A 25,944-nucleotide genomic window follows, 5' to 3' on the forward strand; every position below is an offset into this window, starting at 1 on the left:
AGAATGAATGGTTTAAGCTTTGAGTGCAGGAGCATGTGACTGATATGTACATTTTTAAGAAATTGCTGATACAGCAATATATTATCTATATATTACATAATATATGATTTATCTAAAAAGGATTTATCTTACATGGGTTTGTTTCCATCTGTGTTGGTTACATAAAGTCCTCATCGTATCCCTCGTGTGTCTGTGCTCTGTAGTCTCTCACCTTGTTTTCTTTCTGTTGGGATTTGAGATATTTTGACACATGGGTGATTTATTTTATTAACCCCCACATAGTTGCTTTTTCCAGGAACACAACAACAACACCGACGTGGAAGCGCCAAAGCTTTATGAGCGTCTCCGTTCCTCGGTCACACTCCGTATTTCACAGCAAAGGCATCAGGTGCAGCGCTTTCCCTCTGAGTCACATTAAGTGTTTGAATCATGCCACTGTGCGCTCGCCGGAGACAAAAGCGAAGTTGCTTAGTCAGAGATAATCTGCTGCACAACAAAGAGGAGCGCAAAGTCGCTCCGGTGTTCTCCCATCTGTTAACACATCCTGTCTCAGATGGATGAATGAATTAATAAAAGCTGGTTTGGCTCCGCTCCGTCGGCTGTCGGTTGTAATTATTAACTCCACCAAGGATTTGATCTTTTTCTCTCTGTCTGCTTGTCCGTCAGCGCCGTAGCCTCACAAATCTACGAGCAGATTTCCATGAAATGTGTTAGACAGATTTAAAGCGAAGGAACAACTGTTAGACTTTGGCCGCCATCCAAAAACCACATGCTTAAAAAGTTGTGGGGTCTGCGATTAATGATTACTTTCATTATTGATTAGTCTGTCAATTATTTTCTTTAACTGATTAGTCAGAAAATGGGGAAAAAAAAGTTGATTAGTGTTTCCTAAAGCCCAAGGAAATGTCTTCAGAGGTCTTTTTTCTTCCCAACCACCAGTCCACAATGTAAAGATGTTCAGTGTACTATCATGACGGAATAAAGAAAGCAGAATATTCACATATAAGAAGAAGAATCATAGCATGTTTTTCTTAAAAATATGACTCAAAATGATGAATCGATTATCGACAATTGACTTCCTAAAAAAACCCACAAACCAAACCAACTTGATTTTTTTTACAGTGTGGCTTTGATACAGATTAAACACCAATGTGTGGACGTTAATTCGCTGTAGAGGTGCTGCCAGGTGGAAATAAAACCATTTTTCTCCCCCATGTGTGAAGAGTTTCATCTCAACGGTATTACGGTGCAGATTTGAGCCGTCACCTAACACTGTAACTACTGTAGCTGTTTTCAGCACTCCACCGAGCTCCGTCCCGTCCAACGCAAACTACTTAGTGCTGTTGTCACCACGCGGGGAACGCTACAGCCTTTCATTCCTGTCACAGATCATGTTACCAGCTGGCAGTGCTCGGCCTCTGAGTGGCATCTGAATAATGGAAAGCAACTGGTGTGGAGTGTGTGTGTGTGTGTGTGTTTTCTATGTTTTGTGGCTTCTCTCACTTCCATGGATTTTTGTTCTCCCCTCTCACTGTTTGCACATGTGTTCGCTTACAGCCACGCCGAGTAATTGACTCAGCATGCTTTGCGTGTCTGTGTTTGTGTGTGTGTGTGTGTGTGTGTAGTTGTCCGTCTTCCCAGTCATATTTGCATGGGGGCAGCGGCTTCATCGTCCCTCCCCTGCCCTTTTTGGCTCCGCCGCCCGTCCTGACGGTCACCAGACCAAAGAAAAGAAGTGGGCGATTTCTGTGATCCAGAGAGACGTCGCCTGGACTAAATTTAGTCTTTAATATAACCTCACAACAATCCCAAAACTGTGTTAAAATAACCTGAAAGATCTTATTTGCTATTTTTGGTGATAAAGGCTCAGTGGCATATTGTTTTAGGCGCTGCATTTCCCAGAAATCACTTGGCAGTCAAACGATGTACACGGTACTTTTTGGTGTGTTTTTCCTTGAATTTTCCGTTAATGAAGTTTGTACTCCACACAGTTGGACGAAATAGCCTTATATCGAAAATGCATCACCTTTCCAACAGAGTTTTAGAAATAAATGGAGAAATAAATGTTCAGAGCAGCAAAAGTAAAAACCTTTTTATCATCTTTCTGCTATTTAAATGACCTTTCTGTTAAGCCAGACATTGATTTACATGAAAATATCCTCATTTCTTCCTGATTCTTTACTTTAAACTACAGATGAGACAGACAGGAACAATAACATGTATTTAAGTAATCAAGCCTTATCTTTAATAATAAATTGGATGTTAAATTGTTGCTATTGTTTCCATGCAGCCACGCTTTCCTTATGCACTATTTATGTATGAGTTTACCTTTCTGTGTGTGTGTGTGTTTGTGCGTGCAGATCTATGAGCATATTTATATTCGTGTGTGCTCTCACCCTCGTTTCTCACTGCGCGCTCGTATGTACTGCAAGTACACAAACACACACATGCACACACACACACTCGCACAGCTTTCCTGACGTCAGTTGGCTTTGATAATAGAGCAGATTTCTGAGGCGCTGGGGTGTCTGTGTCAGTCTGTTCAGCCAATCCTACAGAAATACACAACAACCGCACTGACCTAAATGATTCATAATCACACACACACACACACACACACACACATACACACACATAGACACCTGATTTCCCTCAGCAGCCACTTGTTATTGTCGTGTTTTGTTCTAAATCTTTCTCTCTCTTTCTCTCTCTGTGTGTCAACAGACAATCTTTCTCTCTCTTTGTCTCAGAGCTGCATCTTTTGGTCACAGCTTACTGAGCTGTTAAATCTTTAATGTGACTGACAACTGCAACATTTGATGATGCCAATGGGGCATCGCATGTAAGGCTGTCAATTAAGCTGTTGACAGAAATGCTTGTGTGTGTGTGTGCGCAGGGATTTGTGTGTGTGTGTGTGTGTGTGTGTAGTGCAGTTTTCCGTTTTGACATTGCATAGTTTTGCGAGTCAACTGTTGCAATCGGTTTGCAATAATGTAATAAATAATAGCAGCATGTTTGAATATGTGATTACTGTTCATTCCAAATTGAACACAAGTGTGCACCTGAATATCAATCAGCTTTATGGAGGGGTATTTGTGGGGTTTTTTGTAAGATTGGGAACAAACTACACAGGGAGTTTATAAAATGTCAGTTGATGTCACACTTAAACCAGTTATTTCTTATTTTTATTAGTCGTCAAAATACGTCAGAAAACTCCCACAAGAGCATCCACTCAAAAGGCATGACTCTGATCAGTATGGATGATCAGACTGTGACATTTTTGGGTGACATTTTTGTGACATTTTGTCCTAATGGAGCCACGAAGATGGTGAACATGGTATGCATAAAGCATTTCTTGACTGTGTGTGTGTGTGTGTGTCTGTAGGCGCCAGAGGCTAAATATATAGCAATGCCCTGTTCAGCCCCTGCAGTAATAATCACATTGCATTAGGTCACGAGATTGCAGAGGTTAGTTTGGGTTTAGTTAAAAGTTCCTTCGACTCTTGTGAATTTTATGCAAATGAAAACACAGCACCGAGTTCAACCACAGCAGTTAAAATAATGTGTGTGTGTACGTGTGTGGGTTTGTGGTTACTGGTGTGGGCAGGAAGGGATGCGGTTGCCTAGACGACCCTGGCACACTCGCCAGTGGTTCCGAGTGCTCCCGATGAATTATTCAGAGTGGTCAGAGGCGGCAGGCTTTTCCCAGGAGGCCGGGATCATGTTTCCACACGGTCACCTGCACTGAGAGCTCGGGTCACCAGCGGCCGCACGGCACATGCGCCGGACGTGTCGAAGCGATACCTCTCAGACAGCTGTGAGAGGCTTCTTTGAATGCAGTGAAGCCGCTTCTCTCTTCAGTTGTCTGTTTTCAGCGTCTGTTTACCCATGAAAATTGGATGTCCTCACTTGTCATACTTGTTTAAAACCGCAATAAATCTTTTCCTCAACAATCTCCATAAATATCAAAGCTGGAGTGATTCCGATGTCTGATTTCTTCTTCAGCTGCTTTCTTAAGTTTGTAATAATTATGAAACCTGTTATTTGTGCTATAATAAAAGGACTAGGGGCAAAGCTCTGCGCTGACTTCTATCCTAGCAGGGAGCTAATTGTTTTCACTCAGCATCTCTGGGTGTAAATTGCTCCCAGATTAGATGAATGGAATGAGAACCAGAGGACTGACAGGCACTGGACCCCAGCAGTGGAACTTGTTGAGGATATTATTGTCCTTTTTTACAGCCTTTGCGAGCAGTTTAAGGTTACAGCTTCACACGTCCAACAAAATAACACACCTGTCACTTGTGAAAGGGTGCAGAGTGGCATATGGCTGACAGTTTGACCAAATGATCTGCTGTAAACTAATGTGAAACATGATCTCAGAGGTTAAACCTCTACCAACAAATGGATCTTCTGAATTATGTAAGGAGGTTTATGTAGGTATATATAAACTGTTATAAATATGTGTGCTCAGGGTGAGTATCGGGCACAGTTTATCTCCTCTGTCCCATTCTGCCTATAAACCTTCTCTGAGTCGCTCAGGCTTGTAAACACACTTCACTTTCTGGCTCGAGCCTTCATTGGCAGTCTGTGGCAAACCTGCACCGATCACGAGCACGATTTAAACGTTCAGTCTAAACAGTCTAAGCCTAATTGCCTCTAATATTGTAGGCCCCTGGGTGAGTGAGGGTTTTATTTATTTAATTCTTTTTTAGAGGCCCAGTCTATGGCAGCGTTTTCCAATATTTTTTTTGAAAGAAAAGTCTGATTCCAAAGGTATTAAAGCTGTAGTTACTTTTTAGACACAGCACACTGAGAGTTCATTTCCCCCCTGATGTTCCTTTTTCATACTGTATATAGCTTCTCATTAAATTTTCAGCCACTTTTAAAGTCACTTTAATGTCAGAAATACAGCCTCACCTCCTGACTAAAGCTCAGCCGTCACGCCTGCATCTCACCATAAACAATTAATGCACATGTGATCCGCGGCGCAACGCCTGTAACCTGAGGGAACGAGCTCCTATCAGACGACGATCACTCACAAAGCGTCGACATCAACAGCCGCCGCACGCTGCCTCCAAATCGCCATGCCGACAGAGCTTCCAGAGGCACGCCTCATCCATAATAGAGTTGATTCCATCGCCTTAATCCTTAGGTTGGCCTTTTGATGGCACCCATCAGCTAATTAGGCCGCCTTCTGCTCGTCAGGTAGCGGGCCAAGCCGGCTGGTTAAGAGGTAGTCTGAGGACATGAACGCACCGAGTTCACCTCAGTTCAGTGCCTGTGTGATGCATCTGGATGAGGACAGGGCTTCTGAATCACTCTGCCCTTTCTTTTACACGGTAACTTGCACGTTATTTTCCTGACATATGAAGTGTTTCCGCCAATTCTTTATGGTTTTAGTCTTGCTTTTAGAGACTATTCTATGCCTGTAAAGTCTTATATTTGGTTATTAAACTCTTTTGTTTCAGAGTTTTCAATTTAAAGTAAGATAAAGTTGTGCAGCCAAGTGACCTTTTAAAAGTAGCTACTGTATGAAGAGCTGGATTATTCTACCACACACTGTTTTTCTCATAGTGTGACAAAGGTGAAAAGGAAAAGCACTTTATTTGAAAGTGTAGAGAAGGAGGAGGTGAGGCCGGCCTCTTCCTGCATCCAAAGAATGAGAGACTTCTACTTCAAAGTGGACTCAAATCAAGTGTGGAGAGCCCAAAAATAGGCACTGATGCATTTCAGACATTTTAGCCTTCATCAGGGTGAGCCGGTGGACTCCTTATCTCCCCCCTTACCCCCCTTTCAAGAGCGTGATGATTTCTGGAGAGGTTTAACCTCATTATAGCTCTCTAGTCTTTCAGGAAGTGCTTATTGCGTTTTTTTTTTAACGACATAATGATCAGATTGCACCATGAAAGAATTATGTTTGTTTTATGACGTGTTCACACTTGGCTGCTTTGATACAGTAGAAGCCTAGTGTGGGTTAGAGTCAGAGTTGGGGGTTGGGTTGAGTGCGTGAACAGATCAAAGAAAAATGCCAAAATGTTTTCTGGTTCATTAAACAAGAAACATTTTCATCTGATATGATGACAAGTACATGTTTTTCCTCTCACGTTGCTGTAAAACATGCCTTCTACAGTATCTCCTTTGTTTCTAGCAGCCCCTTTTTTGTTGTTATTTATAACACGTGAAGTCCAGTTGTGCTATACATTTTGGGAAATACACCAATACATTTTCTTGTTGAGAGTTTGATGACAAGAGAGGCTAATATTTATATCTGAGGAATAGATAAAACAACAGTACATAATTCAGCATGCAAGTAAATGTTTTTCTCCAAAATGTCAAACTATTTCTTTATGCTTACATCCAGTTATTCTTTATTAGCTCAGTGTTGATGGGTTTGGTTTAAGACATTGGCAAGAACGAAAACTCAATGTGTAATTTTCCCGCTTTGATCAGGGAAACTGAACTACAGATGTGAACATGCCTGTTAATACCTCCTCATTAATAATTCATGAAGCTTTCCTCCTCCCTGTTATGATATGATGCATTGGCCAAAATATTTTCAGTTCTCCTGATAGTTTCCCTGAGCTTTGTTTACAGTACTGTCACCATGGGCTCCACTTATAATGCAGCACTACATCAAACATTGTTACCATTCTGTATCATTATTATTACACCAACATGAAGCCTGAATTGCAGCTCTATTGAACAGCAGCGACTATGCTTACAAGCTCCCTCGTTATCCATTTGCAGAGAGAGGATGCTGAGGATTGTCTGTCTTATTGAATAAGGAGGCTGTCGAGCCAGAGCCTACCCGCTCTCAAGAATCCTTACATCGGCAGAACACCGGGAACCATAGATCAGGAAGAGAGCGAATCAATGAAGAAGAGAAGGGAGCAGCAGAGAGGCAGAGTAAAGAAAGAAAACAGAAAGACATAACCACAGAGAGTGAGAGAGAGAGGCAGTGAAATGTAAGGTTCTGATTCAGCGAAATACATCTTTACGATCTCCTCTGCTCTCCATAGGATTATAAGAGGAAAGGTCTCTCTCCTGGGAGAAAGCCGTACCAGTCACAAGTGTTACAATGAATAGAGCAAAGTCCTGAAAGTCAGAATAAAGCTGTATTTACCCAAACATTCAGTTGTCCACCGTCTCCAACTTTGTAGGCTTTAACAAAACAGTGTTCTGCTTATTTTGAGAACATTAACGTCTGTCAGGATCAGCATCTGCTCCGCTACTTTTCAAAACTTGTATGACAACATTGATCCTTTCCTCTCTTATAATCCTAGGCTCATGTATTTCTTTTCCCCCTCTTCCTCCCAAAAGAAGTCACAGAATACTAATAACGCGTGGGCCCGAGATAATCTATAAACTTTGGCAAGATGATGGAATCAGAGATCAAAGACTCTGATTCAATCTTTGAAAGTTTATGCAGTATTAATATATGTAAGCCTTGAGCCTTGTGCCTCTCTGTGAATCATGTATTGGAGTGTGTGCATTCTCATTCTTGAAGTGGCAGCTTTTGTGTCTGTTTTGACTGAGGAAGTTTGAAGTTTTCTGTGTGACTCACAAAGAAAGGAAAGTTTGTAACAAAAGTTTTATCTTTGGAGGATAATGAAATGAGACGATTGGCCTGAGCAGTGTTGCTGAGATAGAGAATATTTGCCTGGACCACAAAGGTTTGATGTAGGAGTTTTTTCTTACCCAAAGAAGAACTTACTAACAAACACAACTTATCCAAAGTTAGGGTTTAACAGAAAAGAAGGCTTTGAAAAAAACTCAATACTTACAACAGGAAAGGTACATAAATTGAATTGCATTATGGGTAAGTAGGATAGAGTATTTTGGTGCTTGATGTTAGTCTCTTGCAAGTCCCTCAACTTTAAGTGCTCTTTAAAGATGCTTTAGTACTCCTTAAAGCCTATAACCATCTACAATCACCAAGCCCCAATATGTATGACACTTATCTGTAATTCTATAGCCACATCCACATGAACAAAATCCGTCTATTTCAGTATCAATTGCCACATTTTGCTTAATTTACAAAAAGTACAAAATGTAGCAGTGAGTCAGCAGTGAGACTGTATTTGCTGTTACTGTGGATAGTTGCATTTAAACTACTGGCTGCTCTTTTCTGCTATATTCATTTTAAGCACCAGTACGACAGCTACACCCTCCATATCTTCTTTCTCATTTTGTTCTGTGACACTTATCACACACACACACACTCGCACCATCCAATATCCTGTCAGTGTGTGAGTGACAGACATACCCAACAACAGTCTCAGCTTTGTGTTTACCTGTCTCTTCTCTTCTGATGGCTCTAATACACCTCTGTATCTGATAATGGCTGCATTATCTGCAAGCAGAGACACAACACACCGCCTCTCTCAATACTTACTGCCAACGCCTCTTCACCGTCATGTTTTCTTTGCAGCTTCTTATTTACATAATACTCGTGGCAAAAAATACTTTTTCATATACACTTTTTATTATGTTCTGTGCAGTGTTCAAAACATGGAAAAAGTGACCAGAGTACTTTGTCTGTACATGTGGATGCGAATCACTGGAAATATGTTATGTACACTGTAGGCTACATTGTTCTAAGTTGTAAAATGAAACCTAAAGAATTGATATTAATAGACAGTTGCTGTATGTTTAGTATGAGAGGTGCATTTTTCCAAAGAGGAAATAGTATAAATAAGTCTCCACAGTGTCCTTCATCTTAAAAGAAGAGCAAAACCCATCGGATGCTCGTGTTGAATTGAAATGTTTCTTTTACTGCTGCAATCAGTCTGCAGGAGAAAAACAACCTCATACTGTTTGGATTTTTGTTTGGCTAAATATGCAGTGCCACGTCTAAGCTGTGTACTTTTTCATCAATATCTTTTTTTTTTTCTTCTTCCCGTCTTTCTCCCCAAAGAGCACCAGGGAATTCACCGGGGCAGTGGTTAGGACAAAGCCAAATGTGGTTATAATAAAAACCTTCTATGTCAGAGAGGAGATGTGAGGGAGGCATATGGGAGAGGACAGAGATGATTACAGGAGAAGAAAAAGGAAAGTAGACATTAGCAGGAAAAAGAAAGGGAGGAGAGAGTGATATGACAGAGAGAACATGTGGGAAAAAGAAACATGAAACACTACAGAGCGAGAGGAAACAAGTCAAATACAGTTAATTTTATTTCTGTGGCGCCAAATCATAACAGAAGTTATCTCAGGGCACTTTTCATATATAACAGGTCTAGATCACACTCTTTACAATATTATTTACAGAGATCCAACATCCCCCCCATGAGCAAGCACTTGGCGACAGCGGAAAGGAAAAACTCCTCTTTAACGGGAAGAAACCTCAAGCAGAACTGGACTCAGGGTGGGCGACCATCTGCCTCGACCGGTTGGGTTGAGAGAGAAAAGAGGAGGAGGAGGAGGAGAGCGAAGAGGGATGGGATCTGAGCAGGAGGAAAGAGAGCATAGCACATTGCAAGTTCCACAAAGAGATGTATCATAATAATTATGGCTATACTATTAATAATGATAGTAATTGTGGCAGTGGGTGTTGAGCAGGATCACAGGGGCAGCAGGTGGCCTGCAATCAAAGATCCAGATTCTATAGCCTCGGAGTCAAAATACCTGTAGGAAGCAACAGGAGAAGAGAAAGCACAGAACAACAGGAGAGAGAAGATGCCAAGTTAGTAACATACATTAATGAATGCATACAGATGGAGAGAGAGGAGCTCATTGCAATATGGCAGCTGATGGTTTAAGCCTATAGCAGCATAACTAGGGGCTGGTCCGAGGCAAGCTTGGGCTGGCTATAATCATAAGCTTTATCAAAAAGGAAAGTTATACATTTCAACGTAGACAAGGTGTCTGCCTCCTGGACTCAAACTGGAAGATGGTTCCACAGGAGAGGAGTCTGATAGATGAAGACTCTGCCTCCTTTTCTACTGTTAGAGACTCTGGGAATCACAAGTAAGCCTGCATACTGGGAGCACAGTGTTCTAGTAGGGCAAAAGGGTACAATGACCTCTTTAAAATATAATTGTGCCTGACCATTAAGGGCTTTGTAGGTGAGGAGATTGATTTTAAATTCTAGTCTGGGTTTAACAGGGAGCTAAAATTGGAGCCATCTCTTTCTCTAGTTTTTGTCAGTAGGTGTGCAGCTGCATTCTGGACCAGTTGGTGAGTCTTTAGAGACTTGTTAGGGCAGCGTAATAATGAGGAATTGTAATAATCCAATCTGGAAGTAACAAGACAGGATGTGCACGATTTTTAAAATGATATTTGGGTGAAAGAAGGTAGTCCTTGGAATTTGTTTATGTGGGATTTTACAGGAGAAGACAAGGGATATGTCCTTTCTTTGACCAAAGATAACTGAGATTCCTTACAGTGGTGCTGGATTCCAGAGTAATGCCATATAGAGTAGCTACTATATATCATTAAATAATGTGTTTTGGGCCAAGCCAAAAATCTATGTTAGCCAGCTTCATCTTTCTTCATTGATAAATATAAATGAGTATCGTCTGCATAACTATGGAGATCTATGGAGTGTTCCCCATCATCTAAAGAAAGCATAAGGTTGGTCCAGGCACAGAACCTTGCAGAACTGCTTGTCTGACTTTTGCATGCATGGGTCATTAATCATTAGTGTGTACAAACAGACAACGATCTGGTGAATAGGACTTTAACCAGCTTAGTGCAGTTCCTTTAATCTCAATTAAATGTCCCAGTCTCTTTAATAGGATGTGATGGTCAACAATGTCAAATGCAGCACTAAGATCTAACAAGACAAGTTCAGAGAGATTTCCTTTGTCTAATGCAACTAGGTCATTTGTAGCTTTCACCAGTGGTGTCTCTGTGCTATGATGCGCTCTATATCCTGCCTGAAAATCCTGAAATAAACTATTGTTGTGTAGGAAGTCACACAACTGATTGGCAACTGCTTTCTCGAGGATCTTACAGAAAAAGGGATATACAAGCCTTTTTGTGGGGGAGTATAAAAGTCACCTCTTATAATTTCTTTAGCTGTGCTAAGGACTAAGGTTCATGAAAACTCTGAGAATTCAGATAAATGTTCACAGTAAGGGCCGGGAATACAGTACACTGTAATGTCTCGAGAAATATGAGTATTAATGTGACTGGGGGAGTGGATTGATTCAGGATAGTATATTATTCATGACACAGGCAGGTTTCAGTAAAACAAAATAAATTCATGTGATAATCTGAGATTAGATCATTTTTGTAATGCGGCTTTAAAATGACAGAGATCTAATGTTTAGGAGTCCACATTTAATTCTCCCTGTGTTGTTGTACTATTGCAGTGGTGGTATTAAATTGTAATAATTCCTGTTCTGTTGACTGCTGATTTAATTGATTTAAGCGTTCGGGGAACAGACACAGTTTCTATATAGATTGGATGGGTAACTGCTCTAATGGTATCACAGAGAAGGACTGCAGCTCTGCCTCCTGGTCTAAACTCTGGGTTGTCATGGTTTTGGCCTACTAATAAATCCAGTCATATTTCTAGATATGACAGTAGCTCCATCCAAAGTTTAATGTATTGGAAACTTTCAGACCAGGTGTTCTTCAGAAAGTCTGCCAATTATCTTGACAGCCAGCGGTTGAATGTTGACATGTAGCTATACATGTAATCACTGGTCAGACTGAGGCGCCCAGAAAAATTGACTAAGTCCGACATTGTCTTTGCATATGTACACATCGACATTTATTTTAGTGATCTCAATTGGCGTAATCAAGTCATTACCACCACAGTGTATAATAACTGTACCGTATTTACATGAATCCTCAGCCAGCAGTTTTACGTTTGATTGTATGTCACTTGCTCTGGCACATCTAACTGTGACCTCCAGTGTTGCTAACTTCCAGGTATCAGAGTTGGTTCCTCAGTAGGTGTGTCACTGAGTCGAGAGAACCTGTTAGAAACGTGAAGTGGTCTATCCTCCCTTCAGACAGTTAACCAGTTAACCTGCCTGAGAACAGTAGGAGCTATGCTGGGTCAGCTCGCTTCGGCTACTGAGGGCTGGTTAACTATAACAGCTAATGATTGGGTTTCCCAATTAAATTGAAAGAAGCTTTATCATGGGATCATTATATTTGTTTGGCATGCCAGTACTTTAATTGCTGTGAATGTTGTTCCACCTAAAATCTAATGTACACTTTATAAGCCTGAAACTAGGAGTTGTAGTAGGAGCAGTCAGACAATTTTACCCATAAAGATTAGTTTACTATACTCTGAAAATATTTTAATAATGTCCTTTGTGGCTCTGGAGGATCTTTGTCTGGGCAAAAAACTTCTTATGTCACAATTTTGTCATGAGGGTTATCTTATCTTGGACTTGAGATTGCAAAATTATGATGCAAAATCTGTGTTACAACGTTTATTTATAGAGTTTCTGAACACACCCCTCCAGAGATTACAACATGCACTTTCAGCTTTGCATGCTGGGATTTATGACAGCATTTTATCATTTGGAAAAAATAAAAAAGCTCCAACACAAGTCAAATTAGACTTGGCGGGATATGATCAAATAATAACACAATAACATTTTTTGTTTTTCACACCCCATAGTTTGTTTCAGTTTCAGTTTTGTAGTTTGTGAATTTCATACGTTCCCCTCATACCAGATAAAGGCACCATCCATGCTAGACGAAAATGGAACATTTGAGTGTGTTTGGAGAGAGATTTGTTGATTGTCTTGTTTGTGTGTGAGCATGTGTGGCAGTAGTATTGTCTTGGCTTGACCTACTATGGCCCATCGTGTTTTTTAAAAGCTGATTTATGTCAGTGTCATTTGACTTAAGTAAGTGTGTGTCTTTCTAAGTGTTCTTATGAGTGTTTGTGAGCCTATTTGGAAATATTTCATGCCTGTATAGCTGCATCTTTGTCTAAGTTTGTGCATGCGTGCTGTGCGTGTGTCCAATTATGAGCTGTAGTTTCAGTACCTGGGCAACTGAATGAAAATCTCACCCCTTGCACCTCTCTCCCTAGGGGTCTCCAGAGGGTTAACACCTGACACACATCATAACGTTATCAACCACTCACCAAGCATATAGAAGTGGGAAGCAGTGGGAAATCTGTGATATAAACCACAGCACCCAGCAGAGAAAGATACAGAGAGGGAGCGAAGGACGGAAAGGGTTGGAGGAAGATTGACATGTGAGGAGGAACCGTGGGGTGTGCGGGGAAAAGTGCAGAGAAATGTGAATCATGACATGGTGACAAGAGTTGGGCGCGATAAGTCATTGCTGCAGAGTGTGAGTCTGTGCATGTTCCTACCTAAAGTCCTCAGGGGACAGGAGGTGGGTAGGCAGAGCATCAGGGATTTGTTAGTGTGCCAATCACAGTACAGATAAACTACAGAGAGAAAGTCTGGTTTAGATACAGAAGCTCCCTCTGAGACACTCACTTATCTGTGCATTTGGGATTCTTTGTATTATTCACTCAGGTGATGGGATGGGCAATACATCAAGATATTATCAATTTAATGATATAATGTCTTCTAAGATTGTTGTTATTGTAAAATCAAGATTTAACGGTAACACTTCTTTATTCCCTGGAAACAACCATGTAATTTAATACTGAGTGTGGAGGAAATTTATTTTAGACTTTATTTGAATTTAGGTAGCGGTTGAGTTTAAAAATTGTTTCAAGCGGAATGTCTTTGAAATAATAGCTTAAGTTGTAAACACTCTATTCATTCATTATTAATTATTAACATTTATGTGGCCTATATATTGAACTATATGCCTACCTAAAGACCAATTTTACATTTTTGCATGGTCAACTGACCTTCTGTTGACTAATTAACAGCATTGTTTTTTATCAATTAAACACTGTCTCCATTTCCCCCATAACTGCCACCATTATGAAGAAGTCCTATTCAGAAAACCATACTTTGCTCACTCTTAAATAAACAAAAAAGGTTGGCTATATCTTAAAAGTTGTCTTCTAAAGAGCTTTAAAGGTATAGTTCAACATCTGACTTCTTTGCAGAGAGTTAGATAAGAAGATAGATTACCATCATATGTCTGTTAAATAAAGGTTACAGCCAGGATAGGGTTAGCTTAGCTTAGCATAAAGATGGGAAATGGAAACAGCTAGCTTAGCTCCCTTAAAAGTGCTAAATGTTACTTTTACACTACAGATTTTGTACAAATTAGACAAATGAGATATAAGAGCTATAGCTATAGCTTCGTATTTGTAGAAAAGACCTTCTACCTCAAACTCTTCCTATTACTGACCTGATACACAATAATTCCTGCATTATGTATATATTTCTCAATTGAATGTCAGTATATCAACTGTATATATCATAACTGTTATGATATAAAATTATATCACCAGAATTTGTGCATATTACTTACGCCTCTTCAAATGTAATATTTGTCAGCCTGAAGCTGTTTATTTACAGCTAGGATGCTACTCTACACTCACCTTTAACCACTCGCCACTGTTTACATACTCACAGAGTCCCAGTACATTTGTCCCTTGAGCTTGAGATTTTAACAGTGGCAGCAGTCTTCTACTACCACCAAAAACCACAGAGATTGCTATCTTTTACATGTACAGCACACATCTTTTCATGGCAGGTTGTAGCACATTTTTAAGTATGTACAAACAGTCCAATGAGTTTGCAAAGAGCTCCTTGTTACTTGTTTGAAACCTGACATTAGGTTCATTCACTGTAATAAAAGCTTAAAGCTGTAGACTCACATTTGTTCCATTGTTGAGTAATGGTTTGCCTTTTATTGCATTCTCCTCGCTCGCTCTCACACCATGCTCCCCCCACCCCACCCCACCCCACCCCACCCCACCCCACCCCCCGTTTAGTGAATTTCATTCTCTGTGTGTATGTTATCCTGAGCAGCAGGCCTCCGTAATGACTGAAGCAGCTCGACAACATTGTGTACTAGAATAGCGCTCAGGTTTCACAGCGTAGCTCTGCTGAATGAAGAATGAAAAGGTTTGAAGCAAATGCGCAGCCTGACAGCTCTGAGTTCATTGGGTCTTTGAGATTCTAGGCCAGTGTTTTTGTGCTGTTTCAGTTTCTCCACACTTCAAACAATACAATTTATGTCTCTCTCTTTTTTTTTATTGGTTAGTTGGCTTTGTGTTGCTTAATGCAGCAGTCGGCCACTCTGTTTACCATTTTTATGATGAAGACTAAGAGAATTCAGAGAGGCTGGGACTATCCAAATCCCTAAAGCCTCTTCTGTGGGAAAGCCCAGCCGATCCCCCCTCTCCTGACTGGTCCAAAGATCTGAGCTGTGATTCCCTCTGGCAGGATTTTATAGGGACACTGAAAGCTCTATTACACCAAAGCCTTTCCCTGACAAGCCAAATGATGTGATAACAGATGATATTCTGCACTGTAAACTGGTATAGAGGTTTCTCTCTTTCTGCTTATGCCCCTTTTCTTACCAAAATGTCTTGGGGAAAAAAAGTGTCTTTAGAGCTGCTTTTTACTGATCTTTTTCTTATTCTAAGTGTGTCTCTAGCTGCCATTTAAAGTTATCTCTTCATGACATTTTAATGGTGTTCTAGGTCATGCAGAACTGGGGATTGTTTTTACATGTATTTATTCAGGCAAAGTCAGCAGTATATCATTTGTTTAAAGTATTCTCATATGCACAAATACGATACTATAAATTCACAGCTGGCCTTACTGGGCCAGTGCAGTAAAACATAGTTTGACATTGGTAAATAGACTTCTTTGCATTCTTTCCGAGAGTTAGATGAGAAGATTGATACCACTTGACATACACAGCCAGGATAAAATTTAGCTTAGTTTAGCATAACAGCTAGCCTGGATATATGTAAGCTCACTAATTAACATGTTATATCTTGTTTGTTTAAGCCATATAAACGTGTAAAAAGAAAAATGTGTGGTTTTATGAGGGCTTAAGTGCTGATTAACTTCAGTGCTAAGTTTTGACAGTTTTAATGCTGAGCTAAGCTAACCATGCAGGTTCTAGCTTCATGTTTATAGTAAAGTTATGAAACTGATGTCAATCTTCTCATCTAAAGCTTGGTGAGAAAGTGAATAAGCATATTTCCCAAAATATCTGACATGTGTTTAAACTTTTTATATAGACATTAGCATTTGAATTTTAAAATTTTAAACCATATTGTGTAACCTTTTCTTCCTCTCTTCATTTCCATGTTTTTGTCCATAGGCATGGCTCCAGAGGTATGGCTACCTCCCTCCTGCAGACCCCAGAATGTCAGTGCTGCGTTCTGCCCGAGTCATGCAGTCCGCTATCGCTGCCATGCAGCGCCGCTACGGCCTCAATGTCACAGGGACGCTGGACAGCAACACTATAGAGTGAGTCACACACGTCTTCTTTAAAAATGTCTTTATAGGCGCCATAAAATGGGATGCTGAGTTCTTCAAAATACATGGGAACATTGGTGGGAAGCAATTTAAACAGAATGAAGCTGTGTTATTTAGGAGGTAATTCATTAATTAAATGCCATGTGCTTGTTACTTTGGAAAATGAATAATTCTAGTGTTTCAAACATAGGCTGATAAAATGTTTGTCAGTGTGTTTAAATGGAGACATGCTACTCAGATATTTTTAAGCATTGATTACAAATGGATTGGTGTTTATTTATGCTTGATTTTCATGATTCGTCAAACACTATGTGATGAGACAAGACATGCAGAAAACAAGGAGGAATCTGCCTGAAGGGCAAATGCTGTTACAATAGTCAGTTATTGTTCCTGATTGTTAACATTCACAAAGTGGTCTAGACATTTTCAAAACAACGGACAATGTTGGACGAATCTCTCATTCATCTCCTGTTTTACATTCTGAAGGCAATCACGGTTATTTTTCCAGACATAAAGTTACCCTGACATGGATTAAGTGGGGCATTTTAATTTGACCAGAGGGATCTTTTACAGAGAGCACACCTCCATTGTCAGATCAAAGGCTGCAAAATGCCATAGCATTAATACTCAGTGGAAAAGAGGGAAGAAAAGGAACAGGAGTTTGTCTGCTTCACGTTCGATCAGTTAAACCTGAGCACAGCAGCGACAAACAGACAAGGATGAAATGAGGATTTAAAGAAGGGACTCACTTTTTGTTTGACTGTAGAATGACAAAAAGACTTTGAATGTGCACACTCAGCGATGTACTGGAGTGTAAACCCAACTGAACATACGTTTTTTAAAGTTGCTTATTCAAACTGTGAGCCACATTTAGAATCAAGTGATTTATGTTATGTGAGGCAATAGTCACAAAGTAAATATAGTCACTGAAATACTGCTGAAACAAAAGTTATATTTTTATGAACAGAACGTAGTGCAGGTTTTACACAGTCTTATCCAGGTGCCTTTTTGTTCACTGACATTTGTCCCTTCCAATATTGTAATGCTATCCCCGCCACAAACAGCAGTGAACTGTAACGTGGCGATGTGGTGGCCAGCAGACTAACAGCTGTCCAACCACTGGACTGAAACAGAGTGTAATGTGATAAGCTAACAGTCTGCCTGTTTTTTTCTATTTCCCCCCCTGGCTTTCTCTTTGTTGATGTAGCAATAACACAATAAGGTGAGGCGTCTTCTGTGTGTAATACAGCATGTGTACATCATTTCATGAATGTATACATGTGAACATTGTGGGGATTATGAGGGATGTGCATGGGTTTTGTTTAAATATGAAATAGCTTCATGTGTTGTGCAATCATTCAATCATTCATTATCTGTGTCTGCATATCCTCGACATCTCACTCGTACATTAAAAAAAAAGTACAGAGAGGTTACCTGAATCATTTTGTTCTCATCTGTCACTCATTCTCTCATTGTTCACAAATCTGAAAACCCACGCAGTTTCTATTCATCACATCATCTGTGTGGATAATGATGAAATATGTTGCCTATGATACCTGCATTAGAATGATGGATGTGCTCCCCCCCTCTCTCCTGTAGGTGGATGAAGAAACCCAGATGTGGGGTTCCTGACCAGGTAGGAGGTGCATCCAAATTCAGCGTCAGGAAACGGCGGTACGCTCTCACAGGACAGAAGTGGCAACACAAACATATCACATACAGGTGGGTGACTTTGGAATTTCTTTTTTTCATTAATCAAGATTTATAATTACTTAAGGAAGCGGTGGAGCCATTACAGCATTTTATTCCCAATGGCTTATATTCCATAACAAAGAAGCAGAGAAAATCCCAGCCACACAAAGAGACTGTGAAATTGTGAAGATACCCAGTCAAAAGATTAACTAAGTGTAGGCCAACAGACACGAATAAATAACTGATATCAGCACACACACACACACACACACACAAATACAAACACAGAGGCATGTGGGCTTAACCAGCGTCATTGACCTTTTCATTAAGATACACATTCCTCACACAGAGGCAGAAAAAGTAAACATCATCATTATCATTTTACCATGCAGTTCTCACTCTTTTCCCTCTTCTTCAGCTCATCTCTTCTTAATGTGACAACTGATTTGAAACTTTAACATTTTTGTAGACATTTGACTGTAAAAGTCCCTGTGTGTAGGCTTTTGTGCTGAAACATTTCCTCTCTCCCACTTGTGGAGCGAAGGAGCAACTACTAAACACATTTGACACTATTTAAACTTATGTAATAACCAGGAAGGTGAAAAACCTAAGTGTCAACCAGAGTTCAACATTGCTGTAAGCTACAACCATAACATAACAGTAGTGTAGGCAGTAGGCCAATACAAAAGTGGGTGGGCCACATTTTCCTGGAAAAACGGACTTATTAGAAGAAGAAAAAAGAACAAACATAGACAAACTACAAAAAACGAGTGACCTGTTTACTTGGCAGCGTTCTGCATCACAAAGGCAATAGCAGCAAAACACTGCCTATCCAACATGCTCACAACACCGTTAATTAACTGTTTTTTTTGCACAAAGTGGCAACTAAACATATACCCAGGCAGCAGAGATGGTGTTAACCTTGTTAGAAATCGCACATGTAACATATCTTTTGTGCATTCATTATACCCTGCAGCCATTGTTGTTAAAGCACCGGTTAGCTCACAACAAAACATATCTGTCTACACCGCTGTGATGAGAAGCATTGAGATTTTCTATTCTTGGCATGCAGACAAATACACACACATTTAACTGTGAATGTGGTTCATAAATCAGCAGGTGAACCCAGAGCTGCAAACACATTTCAGTTTAGGGTGTAGGGGTGCTGACTATTAAACACCTCCCCTCCACCAACACCAACTAAATGTTTGAGTTTATTAAGGCACAGCAGTGTAACTTCATTGATTATTTAAATGTCCAGACACGCTGACAGGAACGGTCAGGATGCACTGTTCATTATGTTCAATGTTCTTTTACACATTAAAAGGGTCAGCTGTTATATACATATACATACACACATACACACACACACACACACACACACACACACGGTCCAGGCTCATGCAGTGAAAAGTTTTAGAGTAAAGCAGCTGTCTTCCCGATAAATCCCGAGCTCCATCAAAGCTGTCTAAAAAATTTATTTGGGCAGCTAAAAGTTTAATTCTGTTTCCTCTGGAGAGTTTCCTCTGTCCTGTCAAGTTGATAACTGCAGTTTTTAGGAGTTGGGCTGCCAGAGACAATTCTAACCGGGTCCGTGAGCTGCGCGTCTCACGAGCCAGCGGCCTGGCTGACCTCACTGTGGGCTGATGAGTCTGGTGGACGGAGGCGGCGGTGTCTTCTACTTCCTCAACTTTTTCCCAAATAATACATTCAAAACTTTGTTGAGCCATTGTTGTAGCATTAACATGAGAGCACATGAAACGCCAGCTAGTTGGCAAACAAATAATGACATTACTGAGACTTCTTATAGCTTATTTCAACAGTTCTTGTTTTAATCAGACAACAACAATACATCAAGTTTATATTGATTTATTTCCTTACATACATATAGGTATATGTTTTTTATATTATTGTATTATTGTCAAGAAATGTATTTTGATCAAACTTGCCCTATTACATATCATGTTCTTTAAACTTGAAATCATAGAAGATCCAACAGAAGATGTAGCACAAATGGGAAGAGTGCCATACACATCACCAATTTCATAACTCAAAAGCGCATTTTCATCTAGCTACATGAGTAATAATGTATAGGACAACATGCTGCAGTTATATAAAATCTCTCTGTAGCTTTAGTGAGGTCAGTAGCCCAGATTCTGTATTATTTTACACATACCATACTGTCACTTGCCCCCAGCTCTGTGTTTCATGGGATAATCCTTAAGAAGTGAGCTTGTTTTTTTTTTTTTCGCTCTGCCTTGAGGATAAATGTATGAACAGTATTACATGATAAATATAATCTAGTGGATCAGTGATCTACAACTGAATTAGGACTGTATATCACTGATGGCGGAGAAGTTCAGCTTCACGCTGATGCATTTTTCTTTTTGAAATATTTCACTGGGATTGGGTTCAGAATTTGTTTCACGAGCGCTGGGTTCATCTGATGGCACGGATCTGAGAGCAAGAAAATGAGCAGGCTTGATGAAGAGTGGAGAAGTAGATAGTTGGAAATGAGGAGGGAGGGAAGTGAGGAGCGGTGGAGGAGAGGCAGCTGCAGAGGAAAAGAGATGAACTGAGAGGAGAGGAGGAAACCCCAGTGGAAAGCAGAGGGTGCTCTCTGACAGATTAGGGTTATGTAATAGGATAGGAGCATTTTCAGTGTGTGTGTGTGTGCTCATATGTGCATATACCTGTGTGTTTGTGTGGTGCATGAGGATGTGTGTCTGGCCTCCAGTCAGGAGTCAGATGTGCCTGCAGCTGCTACTTTTATCTCATATTGGTGCAATGGAAGTAGTTAGAGAGAATATAACACATTTTATATCTTCTGGAGGCTTTTAAAACCTTAAAGGTAGCATTTCAACTTCTGTAGCATTTCAACATCAAGACATTGTTACCATATTGAACTGAATATTAGCATTAAAATGTTCATAAAGAATAACATAGCACAAAATATGAACCATTTAACCTCCACTGCTTTACTATTCTACACAGTTTTGATCTTTGTACACTTTGTACTCAGATTGTATATTGGCTGCAGTATAAATAATTTCAGTTATCATTGAGTTTCTTTGCTCATTAAATCAGATGTACTTATACTGCATGCAGGAATGGGAACAGGAACACGTAGACAAATCTTTACTGCTTATGGGAAACTTAATCTTAATTTAAAGAATTTCTTATAAAATCTTCTAAGATTATGATAAAATTGTACTTTTCATGTGGCTGAGATATTTTAACATTCTGACATTACTTTAAGATAATTGACTTTATTGCTTATTTACAAGTACAAAATACTAACTAATGTAAAAATAAGCAGTATTAGCTCGCTCACTTGCTAGCCCACTTAACCTCACTTAATTGTCGGCTGGAAAGACTTTTTCCCTGCCATAAATCATAAGCTTGGGATACACATTTCTACTAAAACATGTTTACTTTCTTGCCTTATTTGAAAGAAATTGCCATAGTGCAGAATTTTATATTCTAACCAGTGAAGAAGGTTTTAAACTGACTGTAGATCATAAGACTGTTTTTCAGTGTCCTTTAGGTTGAAGATGGAGGTTGAAGTAAAAGCTATATGTATTGTGTGCCACATTTCCATAACTGACTCAGTAATTTCCCTCCTGGTGGCTCAGATAAGGTGCAGTGGTTAAAACTGCTGTGTTGTTGGGTTTAAATCCAGCTTGAGGCCTTGGACTGATGTCATGTCACTCTTTCTCCAGTTAAAACTTCCTTCTTTCTCCTTCAAACTGTGAGCTGAACGGGCCAAAAAAAAAAAAAAATCTAAAAAATAATTAAAGAAATCTAACTCTGGCATTTGGAAAGCATAACGAATGCACAGCCGCCCCAGGTGTGTGCTAGTTTCCACACAGCCACATACAGTACTTGCTGTCGGGAGGCACTAATTAGCTCTGGCACCCCTACTGTTCTGCCTGCATGCAGGTACTATTATAGCACAAGAGTTGCATCCGGAATCATTATCACCTCACAACATGGACTTAAATATTTGATATGGCCTTAGAGTAGGTTGGGACTCTTTCATTTGTCGTCTTGCACTGCCTGTGTTTCTCTCTTTATCCATCTCACCCTTAAAATAGGACACACATACAGTGACTTTGGTAATAGAATCAAATGAGACCATCTTTTTGCTTTGAGCAGCCACAGTTGTTGTTAAGGTTGTTCGTGTCAACCCCAGACAGAGCAGGACAAAGATGTGTGCTTGCTGAACCCCGGAGGTGCTTCAATTCTTTCTCTGTATTTTAATCTCAGGGCAAAAACATTTGCACCTTTTCAGACTCTCTGTGGGTTAGCTGGTATTGATTTGAAAGCAGGATTGTTTCCTTGTGTTTATCACACTTGTACTTTGTGCATCCCTATCAGCACTTCAAAAGACAAAAGGGCCATTTGGTACTGCCTCCATAAGTTGCCTCTATCAGGCAGAGATAGTTTGTTCGCTCCACAGCCAGACGTCGCTTTCACACGAACGGCACTTCAACTGATGCTCAGTATTGTTTCTATAATTTAAGGGTACTGGCAAATCCTGAGATACATTTATTACAGGCACTTGTTGTAGGACAGCAGAGGACACATGCAGATTTCAGGCTGTTATTCATCACATATTCATCACTTACCACAAATGTAATCACAGACAGCAAGTCATTAAAACGTGGTTGTCGTAGCCCGCAGTGGTGTTAAAACATTCATTTCTGATAAAGCTATAATGTGAAGTGTTGGTGTACTCACACATACACAGATAGTGGGATAGAGAGTATACACACCAACATACATTTTAGACTTTCAGAAGGATAATTTATTTATTTTAATTTAATGACCTTGATCATTTTCTTGACCTTAATATTGCCACACTTCACATTAGCAGCTAATAGGCTATTCATGTCACATTGACTAAGCAAGCAGTGTCCTCCATTCCTCACTGTGCACGTCCTGAGTGGAGACTGCAGAATCGAGCAGCGTCGTTTAGATGGAATTAAAGGTAAATAATGGCAGTCTGTGTTTTTACAGAAGCTTAGCACCCACTCTCCAATCCCACCCCCCTGCCCCTTTGCATTATTATGATATTATATTATCATTATATCAGCGGTATAAAATGATCTTCAAATGACGATAATATTGTTTATCACGATTATTTCTGAGACAATATATCGTCCAACAAAAGCAGTTATCAAAATCAAAAAGCTAGTTTAATTTTCAGCTAGTAAAACGTCTTTGGGTAACATGAACTTATTCTTTAGATATGGCTGATTACCATAAATCAGGCAAGAACAAGTGATTGTCACTCTGACCTGTTCAAACAAAGGCATTCTGCTTACTCTACTGCACATTTCTGCTGGTCTGTTCCTGTAGATTTTTCTTTTAAAATGATGTATATATTCCCTTTTTAAAATCATAATACCCGTAGGTGTCTGCAGGACTTTGTTTAGTCAAAACAGAAAGACACTAGCTGAAGATGAAAGTTTTGCCATAACTTGTAAGGGTGTAGAGTAATTAAAGCAAACACATCTCTGCTAAAGCGGAAGTCAACTGTCAACCCGTCAACTCTGAAAGAGGAGAAAGAGAAAGCAGTTTGCGGTTTGGTTCGAGCAATTAAATGAATGTTGCAGGCTATTCAGTAGCACTTTATTTATATTTCATAACCAGCCTTTATGCTTTCCTTTTCACTGAGTTTGATTCAATAATTGAAGAATCTGAGCTTACATGCAGTATAAATATGCAGTATATAAATGTGCCTCGCAGCAGTTTACCCACCATGCGGAAGGAGATGAGCAGCAGTCAAAGACAAGAGACGTTCTGATAATATTTACTCCCATTATGGAAGATGACAGGCTGACAGCCTAACGGAGACACGCAGAAGAATTAAATGGAAAAGTGAAGGAAGGAGGGGAGGTGACAAAGAGGACACAAAGGCAATAGAGTGGGTGGGTGGAGAGAAAAAAAGCTTCTTGAATCATCTTGAAACACCTGATAAAGAGTAAATTGGCACAATTTATTTATACCCTGCCCGTACACGTATCTACTGAACATCAGCCAACCAACTTTCCACCCGGCTCACACACCATACTACGGGCAAAGAGTATTGTGTGTTTACAAGCTTCTAAGTTAGCCGATGTAAAGCACACCTATCTGTCGATCCCGAGAGTGTAACCAAATGTTAATAGAGCGTGACACTGAGATATTTTCAGAGCGAATAAAGTACAGAGAGAGATTTTTTTTTTCCTGATTGGCCGAACTAGGCTGGGGCCTCTCAGCAGGCAGTGGGCTGTTGATAATCCTTAATTAGAAAATAAATTCCAGAGGCAGGAAATTGTCCCATCCTCACCACACCTGCAGCAACTCAAAGCCGGCGGGGGAGGACTCAGCTGTTCTCTCTCACAGATCGCTCCATTTAGCTCTCAGTTGGCGAACAGGATGAGCGTGAAATGGCAGCATGCAGGGGAAAACACTGATACTGATGGATTTTTTTTTTCCTTTTTGGCAAGTGTGATCATGTCGATTGACACGTTTTCCTTCTACAGCTCGTCTTCATACACTTGTTTAGCTTACAGTAAAACTAAGCTGACTGTATTGTTTTTTATCTTTTTATATCTCATGCTTCAGAGGAGTTAGAGGGTATTTACATTGCCTGATTAGATTCTATTCTTTCATTGTTCCTCTGAGTGGACATCTAGCAGAATAAGCTTCTCTAAAGTGGGCTTGTTTTACCAAACGCTCGAAGCACCCATGAGGCTTATCAGGCCAATTTACAATAGATTTGCTCGCCCTCGCAGTTGAAGGAGAAATCCCAATCTGAGGCTTACTGGGGCACGGTGATAAGAGAAAATGATCTAGTTGTGTGAGACTTGTATAGAGACTTTCCCAGCTTAACTTTTCCCTCTTGTATCTGGTGCCTTCGCAGCATAAAGAACGTGACACCCAAAGTGGGCGCGGAGGAGACCCATGACGCCATCCGGCGAGCCTTTGACGTCTGGCAAAACGTGACGCCACTCCGCTTTGAGGCTGTGCCATACAGCGAGATGGAGCGGACCAAGAAAGATGTGGACATCACCATCATCTTCGCTTCCGGTTTCCACGGCGACAGCTCACCCTTCGACGGCGAGGGAGGCTTCCTGGCCCACGCCTATTTTCCAGGCCCGGGAATAGGAGGCGACACACACTTTGACTCAGATGAGCCGTGGACGCTGGGGAACCCAAACCATGACGGTAAGCACCTAATCAGTGTTCTTAGAGGATTTTATCATGGCTGTATGTAGGATGGTGTCAGACATGTTAATGAGAAAAGTTTACCTCATGTGGAATACATTGTGGATATATACAGCATTGTCACCCCCACAAAGAAATACTGACCTCAGACCTGTGGTGGTGGAGGTGGTGGAGGTGGTTCTTATGAAATGATGTTAACAGCAGCAGTAGCAGCTCTGGGCAGCATAACATTCAGGTTAGTGGTGTGAGCAAGGCATGCAGCAAAAGAGAGATGGCTTCAATACATTACCATGATGAAGAGGGTGTGTTGAATATACAGTATGCTGCAGTAAGAGTGCTATGAGAGTGAGAACCAAACATTTGCTATGTGAGCGTAGCAGCACACTTAATGTGACTACCTGGACAAATTACAGCCGTTGCTTCATCGGTTAAATATTATTGGCTTGTTTCAAAAGTAGCATCATTACCCGCCACTCTGCATTTTATTGCCTCTCCATTAATTAACCTCTAAATCCTCATCTAACATTGAAACCAAGTGCCAGTGATACAGTTTATACCGGTCCAGAACTGAAGTATCATTTTTGAAAAGAACAATCTAACTTAATGGTCCACTTACAACCCTTGTCACGGCTCTCAGCCATATCTCACAGTCTTCATCAGCAAATGAAACTCGGTCATATGCCAT

At 40.3% G+C, this 25,944-nt stretch overlaps 1 protein-coding gene and 1 long non-coding RNA gene across 3 annotated transcripts in view; one reads left to right on the forward strand and one right to left on the reverse strand.

Moving 5' to 3' along the window:
* The window catches only part of LOC128382208 (matrix metalloproteinase-16-like), an 80,206-nt gene that overhangs the window by 4,459 nt on the left and 49,803 nt on the right, over positions 1-25,944 (forward strand). Inside the window, exons 2-4 of one of the 2 annotated variants that reach the window (XM_053342194.1) lie at positions 16,192-16,340; positions 17,949-18,071; positions 24,955-25,259. In XM_053342194.1, coding sequence (XP_053198169.1) covers positions 16,192-16,340; positions 17,949-18,071; positions 24,955-25,259 — 577 coding nt within the window. Of the gene's footprint in view, positions 1-16,191; positions 16,341-17,559; positions 17,572-17,948; positions 18,072-24,954; positions 25,260-25,944 lie in introns of those variants that run through there. The other variant, XM_053342195.1, reaches the window with a different exon arrangement.
* On the reverse strand, positions 9,551-18,236 carry LOC128382210 (uncharacterized). Its single transcript, XR_008323704.1, has 3 exons — positions 18,122-18,236; positions 17,906-18,030; positions 9,551-9,624 (listed from the first exon to the last, which is right to left on the reverse strand). It is a non-coding gene; the product is annotated as an uncharacterized LOC128382210 (long non-coding RNA).

Source organism: Scomber japonicus, chromosome 21, assembly GCF_027409825.1.
Source record: "Scomber japonicus isolate fScoJap1 chromosome 21, fScoJap1.pri, whole genome shotgun sequence".
NCBI lineage: Eukaryota > Metazoa > Chordata > Actinopteri > Scombriformes > Scombridae > Scomber > Scomber japonicus.